The sequence below is a fragment of the Tachypleus tridentatus genome, chromosome 10 (genome assembly GCF_004210375.1).
Source record: "Tachypleus tridentatus isolate NWPU-2018 chromosome 10, ASM421037v1, whole genome shotgun sequence".
Taxonomy (NCBI): domain Eukaryota; kingdom Metazoa; phylum Arthropoda; class Merostomata; order Xiphosura; family Limulidae; genus Tachypleus; species Tachypleus tridentatus.
Window position 1 is genome coordinate 172,402,091 of NC_134834.1, and position 9,309 is coordinate 172,411,399.

The 9,309-nt window shown below is 34.2% G+C and overlaps 1 protein-coding gene across 1 annotated transcript in view; it reads right to left on the bottom strand.

Annotated features, from left to right (window-relative positions):
• LOC143230917 (annulin-like) overlaps nucleotides 1–4,897 on the bottom strand; it is a 125,093-nt gene extending 120,196 nt beyond the window's left edge. Inside the window, exons 1-2 of the mRNA XM_076465235.1 lie at nucleotides 4,740–4,897; nucleotides 4,006–4,204 (exon numbers count right to left, since the gene is read on the bottom strand). Coding sequence (XP_076321350.1) covers nucleotides 4,006–4,081 — 76 coding nt within the window. The 5' untranslated portion in view covers nucleotides 4,082–4,204; nucleotides 4,740–4,897. The remainder of the gene's footprint in view (nucleotides 1–4,005; nucleotides 4,205–4,739) is intronic.
• Between the last annotated feature and the right edge of the window lie 4,412 nt (nucleotides 4,898–9,309).

The following is a 9,309-nucleotide window of genomic DNA, read 5'->3' on the forward strand; positions in this document are numbered from 1 at the left end:
AAGATACGTATGACTACAGCCTACAATGAGGTATAGAGAGGCACAGATAAGGCTGGTATGTGCTGTTGAATCAACAGTTCCACCCATCAGTGATATCGTGCATCACAAAACTTGTTATTTCTGTATAAGGAAAACTTTTGACAGTATCGATATGTTTCAGAATGTTTCCTGTAAGGAGATGCACGCAGGATGATAAAAAATTTATCAAGGCCTTAATGCTATCTAAATTGAAACCAAAACCTCGACACTGTATCAAAATGATAATTTTTATTTTCGTGGAGGAAAACTGAGCCAAGAACTCTTCTGTATTCTTAAGACAGCTGGCATGGTATTAAAACTCTATTTTAATTAAAGTTTTGATACCCAGATCAACCGTCTTGAGAATACCTTTTTACTTCGAGTGGGTTTATCGTCAACTTGAAAAACTCTTCTATTTATAACAACGCCGTTTTTCTTTACTAGTAGTTGTCTGTAGACTTCCATGGATTATACCATGGGATAAGTTGACAAATCTATGTCATTAGAATTAGATTACAGTGACTGAGAACGCAAACAAGTAATCTTCCTGCATTTCATTTGCAAAAAAAAATGGACCCAAAAGGATACTAAAAGCCAAGGCCGAAGAAGATGGACCAAAGCAGTCATTGGAAACAGTGATGGGGACAAAGACTGAAGTAGATGTTGACTTGTGAAATTTTTTTACATAAAGAGCAAAAGACTCTTCACATCGTTTGAAAACAGCTCTCTTGAATGTACGGAAAGAACTGTCTGCACTCTTACTGTAGCAGTGAAATGTAATATAGCAGCATATAGATGCATCAGATAGAGTGGAGGACAATAACTTTTAAACCTCGGGGCAAGAAATGTTATTTATAGTAAATAAGTGTTATACTTTTTTCTCCTCCACCCACTTAGGGCAGCAATGAAAATTAGAGGGTTTGGAACAATTCCAATTAACACAGAGAGGGCTCAGTTGATACTCGTAGGCATCACGGTCGTTGTCATCACTACAAGCACACTTAAAAACAATAACACAACAAGTTGTCTTTGAATGTCCGAAGTGCTAACATTGGAAACATTTGAGAAGGTTAAGAATGTACGGTCACACCTAACAGTTCAGATAACCTGCTTTGATATAGGTAGGTAGGAATAGCAATTTAAACTTCAAAATTAGTCCGTTGGTCAGCAAAATAATTCTGTCCTTGCCATTCTGAGATATGGTGCACAACAGAAATTCCTTAGCTCCGAAACCAGCAAGGATCTTCGAGTTGAGATGTTTTTCAAATCCTTCTCAACAATCACTCCTCGAGAGGAACTCCAAGTGTGTGGGGAGAAACCTCGGGAGGAGTTTGCTACGTGTAGGTATAGATGTTTCCACCGAGATGTCTCCAGAGCACAATTGACTTAAGGAAACCAGTAAGCTTCTTTAATCCCTTCTGAATGAAGAAAGGGAGACACTTGCTTTAAGTATTTGTTTAGACAAAGAATGAAGAATTAAAAATCGAAGTAAGATATTTGATCTGACTTTGCTGGTGACTGTAACAGTCATCTATGCGAGGATTGGAGGATCAATAATAAATGGAGAATGATTCAGTACCCTCTAATTCTACCCACCATGAAGTCCTACGAGAGGACACATTAAGACGCCAAACAAGGACACTGCAGCAAAGTTAAGGCTTCTTGAGCACCATCTCAAACATCAGCATCAGCCACAATTTCCACAACAGTCGTGGAGAATGACCAACACTAGTACCTAGTTGACTCTAGCACAACAGGACAGACTATTAACCGTGGATGGCACCACAAAACTACCTTTCCAGAAGAATTCAAGGCCAAAGGTGTGTTTTGCAGTGCACCAAACATCACTCAACCATTAGGATCCTCTCTTCTCCTTCACGTGTCGTCACGCATAGCAAAGATGTAAGTTGATGTATAGACCCCAGAGGATGTAAAAATGAAATAGAGACCTTCTCTGGGAGGTCCCCTCACCACGTACAGGAATTTACTGCGAGGGAAGATTAACATTAACTTCAATAATGTGTATCAAATTGCAAGAATGATTATGGATAAACAAGGTAAAATTGGAAAGCGTGAAAGACCTCAAAACCTGTAATAACTATTGTGAAAGTAATAATCCTTCACAACACTGTTATACAATACACAAGATTAATCTTTCATGTTACCATTTTATAAAACACGCATTAATAATATCTCATGTTACCTTATTGTACAATATGTAGTAGTAATCCTTCATAGCACTTAATAATCTTTCGCGTTACTCTCTATCTTGTACAATACATAATACTTCGCTCTCGTGTCAGTCAACCTTGTAAATATAGAAGTACTTCTACAATACATATTATTCATTTTTAGGCCTTTTTCTGCTTTCTTACAATCGTTGAAACATGAGGATAAGTTTACTATTTGTGGTGTTATATATAAAACATATTTTTCAACTTTCACAATTTATAACATATCTCCCGAAATATAATGTTTGATAGAGTTATTCTGGAAATTATGTAACTGCTTGTTTAGTGCAATGCATCTTAGCAACAGTTGTCGTACGAGATTATGGATAAACAATATAAAATTGGAAAGTGAAAAAACCCTCGAAATGTCTGACATGTATTATGAAAGTACTTCTATATCAACAAGACAGACTGACGTGAAAGTTAAGTGTTATTTATTGAATAAAATAGAATAACCTGAACGATTTATACAGTGTTGTAAAAGATTATTACTATATATTATACACTATGGCAACACGAAAGATTAGCGATATTTATTATACAAGCTAGAAACTTGACAATTTAACTTTCTGCTGTCAGTTGAATACACACACTCAGTAAGTGTTTTAAAGGTCAAAACCATGTTAGAAAATGTAAATGTTATTAATTCACTCTTGTTTATGAAGTCCTTGAGAGAATTGTTAAGTACTTTTTTTCTAAGGGAAGACTAAGTGGGAAGAGGGATTAAAAACCTGATATTCTGTAGTTTGTGTTATTGTAGAATCGTTAACCTACATAACATATCTCAGGTAGCTGACAATTCGTGTAACAAATGTATCAAACCAGCAGTGTTCAATGGAATTTTTTTTTTCGAGAGACATTTTATATTACTGAAGCTTGTATTAAGAAAACAACACACAGTCTAACAGTGTGATCAATCTCTTCTAGTAAGTGTAGTTAAAGAAAAAAGGATAAGAAAGTGCTCGTTCCTTTTCCTTTGTTTTTTTTTTTCAAAAGTAGAAATGTTTATCCGAATTACTTAATGTGGTTTTATATGCCTAAAACAGTAATAAACAAATCACAAAGTCTGAATATGAACACAGGCTTTAGCTTGCGATGTTTGTAGTTCACTAACTAGGGTATCCATTTGTTCGATAGTTGAAATAAAAACTCTTTTGTAAGAAAGGATAGGAAACCGTGTTTGTATTTTGTTCTGATTTTACGTAACATTAAAAGTACAATAGAAATACATGAAGGTATTAATACCAAAAGAAAGATTTACCGTTTCTAAGTGTTCTATCAATATGAAAGTGAATGGGAGTCCAACTACCTTTGTTATTTTTCTCATGTCATCGTGTACCACTGTATGGAATTAGTTACCGATTAACTGAGAAATGTGAAAATGTATAAGGAACAGATGTAAAGACGTATTCATTTATATAAAATATTATATCATATCATATAGATTATTCACGTAAGAAAAATTAGCTAATTTTCATTTTTGATTTTCCGTATCAAAAATTAGAAGTTGATTTATATTATTATGACGGTTGGTATGAGCATTAGATCTTTAATTAAAATAAAGTATAGAACAACGTTTCGACCACCTAAGGTCAGCTTCAAGTTATCTTCACAGAGTAGTTGATTTGTTTTGCCGAATAAAATAAAGCAGTGTTTAATACAGTTCCACGTTAATGAAAGTTCACTGCAGGTTTTCTTTTATTTTTTATTATATTATCTTTCATGAGGAAAAAATCATGTACATTTCAATACCTACCATAAGTACTCCGTTCTAATAACTCTTTCTTTCTCTTCTCGTACACTATCCGCATTCTTGTCATAACTTTCACCATGAAGCTGCTGTAACTTTCGGGGTCATATCGAGATGATCCCTACCTCCCACAGTGTGTATTCGTCCTTCAATTTGCCTTTCTTTAGATGGTCACAATTAGTTCAACAGCTGGTCGTTACACCCACTATTATTTTAAACAATCATATAGTTTTTTTTTTTCTCTTTCTGGTGTGTACACGTGCGTATATAGAATACCCGATTGTACAAATACTTTTGTATAATATTTTATTATTCTTATTTTAATTTTTCTCAAAACCTTTCAATTATTTATCATTATTTCTCTGAAGTAAAATTATTTCATTGCTATTTCACTTTTATTTACCTCACTATTCATACCTTATAACACGAGCGGGAAGAAAGGGAATTGCTTAACTTCCAAATACCCCTGATATTTATATTTAATCCCCGAAATTCCTACCAAGTTAAATCAAACATTAATTCCACGTGACTAGAAAACAATCTTCCAAAATTCACAATGGCTCAATTAAAATCTGAATTAATGCATCAATACCAATAAACGTTACTCTACGTGTTAACCATGGTATAAAAGTCATTTTACGTTTAATAACTTCTAAATACTATCCAGAAGAGATTGTTTTTAAAAGTAAAATAGACGTCATGTAGTCTAAGAAAAGAGTAGAATAATTAATAGTGCTTACCAGTGGAAGTTGTTGATTGCTCATTCGTATAGAGATGAACTTTAAGGCCGCCTAAAGCTTAATTTCTATATTTGATATCTTACTGACATGTCCACCTTTGGGACAGTGGTAAGTCCACGGATTTACAACACTATCATAAAGGGTTTGATTTCCTTCGGTGGACGCAGCAGTTAGTCTGATGCGACTTTGCTATAAAAATAAACATCTAAAAAAAACATTCAATTTCGAGAAGTCACTCTGCATATGTATAATGTCGCCACCTATGTGACAGTTGAAGATATAAAAGTCTTTACGTGTAATACTTCTGAACCTTCGTAAGAAAGAAAATCTTTTTTTCTTCACCACCAGGTGTGCAATGTATGAATATAAAATTTATTTTATAAATATGTTTACAAATTAATTTGTTATTAATTTTTATGTTGGTTGGAGTACATCATTTATTTAATTCTTTCAAAACCTTTTAGGATATACTGGAGAAGATATTATATTTGTGATTTTTTTGTATTTTTTTCTTTTTTTTTAAGTTCTCGCAAAGGTATACGAGGGCTATTTTCTTGAAAAATATCTGGTGGAGAAATACTTAGGAAATGCTAAAGTGTTTAAAATTTGTGCATGAATTAAATTACAAAAATATCATAATAATATTTGGATAGGACTTTATTTATACATTAACATTACCACTAATTTTATATTAAAGGTATTAAGAAATTATTGTTCGCGCAAAGTTACACGAGGACTATCTGCGATAGAGCTCCTAATTTAACAGTGAAGGACTAGAGGGATGGCAGCTAGTAATCACCACCCACCGCCAACTATGAGACTACTCTTACCAACGAATAATGGGATAGACTGTTATATTAAAATGTCTCTACGAGTGAAAGGACGAGCACGTTTGGTGTGAAAGTGTTTCAAACCAGTGCCCCTCAGATTGGGAGTCGAACGCCCTAACCACTTAGCCATGTTGGGCCAGACATTTGGTTACGAACTACGCCTGGTGAAACAGCCGTAAGTACACGAACTTACAATACAACACTAAAATTCGGTGTTCGATTCTCCGCGGTGGACTCAGCCCAATACAGTTTTTTTTTTATAAAGCAAACTAAAAGTCTCTAGTTATGTCATCAATATTTTGATTTTTTTCCCTTTTTCCTTTTCTTTAAGTCGCTTTTACAAAACAAATGACAAAGCTTTCAATTTTTTTCTTTTTTTTTTGTTCAAAGAGTGATTTAAATCCATTCTCTCTTACAATATTTTCCTCAAACGTTTCACGTCATAAGTAATGACATTTCTTTTAGTCTGTAAGGCTTAAAAGTAAAACGTCTTAAAAGTTTATGTTAAACCTTCTAACGTAAAGGAAATGGTATTTTAAACTGTATTGTACTAGTTTTGAAACTTCCAATTCATAAATATACCTCAAAGGCAAGTAATAACAGAGGTACTTTTAAATGCGAACTTTTAATTTGTTGGAAAACCTAGTTTTAAATTCAATTCAAAAGATTACAGTTTACAATAGTGTAGGTGAAACTAAAGTTTTGTGTCAAATTAATCGTGTGACAAATATTATGAAGTTGAAAAATACGAAAATTAATATCAATAAACCAGTAATACCCCCTGTAATTATACTTGTCTTTCGACTTTGTGAGTGTGTATATATGTTAGATATCTGTTATAATCAGTATTTCAGTACTACTTGCCATAAGATGCCACTTTTAGACTTAATACAATTTTAAACACTACCTTCTTAATCTAGTCCCTTAGAGATTTTCAAAAATAAGAAGAGCGGTAATAATTGTATTCCAACCACATTTATTTGCCATATTCATTGCCGACGACGCGTTTCGCTCAATCCAGAGCTCTTCCCCCCACGGCTTGGATACGACAGACAAAGCAGTGGTCGAAACACTATTTCTATAAGTCATATGATATAACTGTTATAATTTTTGAGTACTGAATTCAGCGAAACGTGTTGTTAGCAGTGGATACTACAAATATATTCTGGTTGAAATACTAATATTATATATACTTCTAATTCTTAAACACATCTAAGGAACTATACAATATATGTAGTGTTTAAATATTTAACGGACTTAGTACTAACACTTTGTGACAAGCACAAATGTAATTATTCTCTACTATCTTGTAAAAGACGTACACACCATAACAATTAATTTCAGTGCTTGTTTCTTTTCCTTGTAAAAAATAAATACCATTAAGCTATTTATCTTGAAAATTCTCACATCCTGTACATGAGCTATCCACGTTAACCGTCCCTAATTTTTAATTTATAGGTTAGAGGTAAACCAGCTAGACAACAGCATCAACGCCAACCCTAAATGAATAGTTGAATTTGATCGTAAGACTTATAACACATTTTTGGTCCACAAGGATGGACTGCGCTTTTGCAGTTCGTGTTAAAGCCTCTGTTAACCGTTAAAGGCGCTTAGCCGTAGAGCATAAAACAAATTGTTTAAAGTGCATAGAAGATATTCTGATGAAATAGAACGAACAGGTGATACACTTTTAACCATTGTCAACAACGGTCTAAAAGATGCATTGTACGGCTTGGTATGGCCAGGTGGTTAAGGCACTCGACTCGTAAACCGAGGGTTGCGGGTTCGAATCCCCGTCACGCCAAACATGTTCGCCCTATCACTCGTGGGGTCATTATAATGTTATGATCAATCCCAATATTCGTTGGTAAAAGAGTAGTAGCGAAAGAGTTGGCGGTGGGTGCTGATGACTAGCTGACTTCCTTCTAATCTTACACTGCTAAATCAGGGACGGCTAACGCACATAGCCCTTGTTTAGCCCTGCGAGAAATTCAAAAGAAAGAAACAAACAAAGTATATTTAGCAGAAAGTTAGTAATAGGAGGCAGTTCATACCAAACATACAACAATTGAGTGTGTCAGCCATTTTGTCGATCTCCAACAGTTGAGAGATTCAAGATTCTTTAAAACTGCAATGTACATTAATATACAGTTTTTATAAACACATTTGGTTTTGGAGAACAAAATACACTCTCTTGTCTGAAAGGATTACGTTTAAAAGAGGACACTGAGCTTTTGTTTTCCAATTCATTTTTTTTTCTCATAAAAGTAATGTCATCAAAAGGGTTTCCTAATTCTTTAAACAGCGTCATTATCACTAAAATAAACTGTGGTAGAAAATTTATGGTAATAGTTACTTTGGAGTGTAAAAACATGTTTGCATTGCAACCACTGTTTATTTACTCAATGTTGGCAACAGTTGTTGAAACCAAACAAAATATTAAGGAAGGTCCAACAATCACAACGAAGCTGAACGTACTCTGCACTTTTATATAATATCGTTCAAAGAACCACAAAAATTATTGCGGTGGCGTATGTTGATAACTGACAGACTTTTCTCTGTTCATCTAGTTTTACCCATGTGTTCATAAGGTATAGTTAAGGTTGAAAATGACTTCTATTCAATTTGATATTTATCTTGATGAATTGGTTATTTCGTGGTTGTTACCGTTGTCCCTGGTTCGAATCCCCTAACACCAAAAATGCTCGCTTTTTTAACCGTGGAGGTGTTATAATGTAATGGTCAGTCCCACTATTAGTTGGTAAAAGAGTAGCCCAAGAGTTGGCGGCGGGTGGTGATGATTGGCTGCATTCACTCTAGTCTTACACTGCTAAATTAGTGATGGCTAATGCAAATAGCCCTCTTATAGCTTTGTGCAAAATTAAAAACACAAACAAACAAGCATTTGATACAGTACAACTACAGCAAGATTACTTTGTAGTATTGTTCTGCTCACGCTAAAGCTTTGCACGTGTCTTGTTAAATTCACTCTATTTCTTTTTCTTATTTTACATTGTAAAAGTTTGTTATTTTTGAGATAAATGTTGTTGTTTCGTAACATATTAGAAAGCTAATGATAAGACACACCTTACACTCCTTCAACCAGAGATGCCATCATTTCATCTGTTTTTGGGTCAGAGCCCAATAAACCTTCATCAGATATCCCGAAGACCCACTGATCATGACTAGAGTTTTGTTACTCTTCAGCATACCGTCATAAGTTATCGTAATTCCCATGATTACTTTCCCATACAAGATTTCGATATATTAAACGTACAACCTGTACAACTGCTGTAGATATGTTGACCTTCTTGACATCCATCGTTGAGACAAAACTAACTATCAAGTTCAAAGGTGCTGTGGCGACACTCAAACATAGATTTGGTGCTGCCATGCCATCAGATCGTGAATAATGTCACTTGTCTAACGTTTAATACACAATGCAGAAATATATCTTTATTTGATTTGAGTGTGTATGACTCTTGCTGGTTAGGTAGTTCAGCTGTTGCAAGACCCTGTTTCTCTTGGACTGCTCTTAACTCCAGACAGAATACCAAGATGTTTTTAATTAACGATATATTTTTTATTGGATCCACCCTTAAATACTTTTTTTCTCAGAAGAGAGGGTAACAGGGCCGGGTTTTTTAAAAAAAAATAACAAGAGTTCAGGTAATTTTAACTTAATGATTAAAAGAAAGAGATATTACTATTGTTTTGTTTTTTGCTGTTGTTGATGTTTT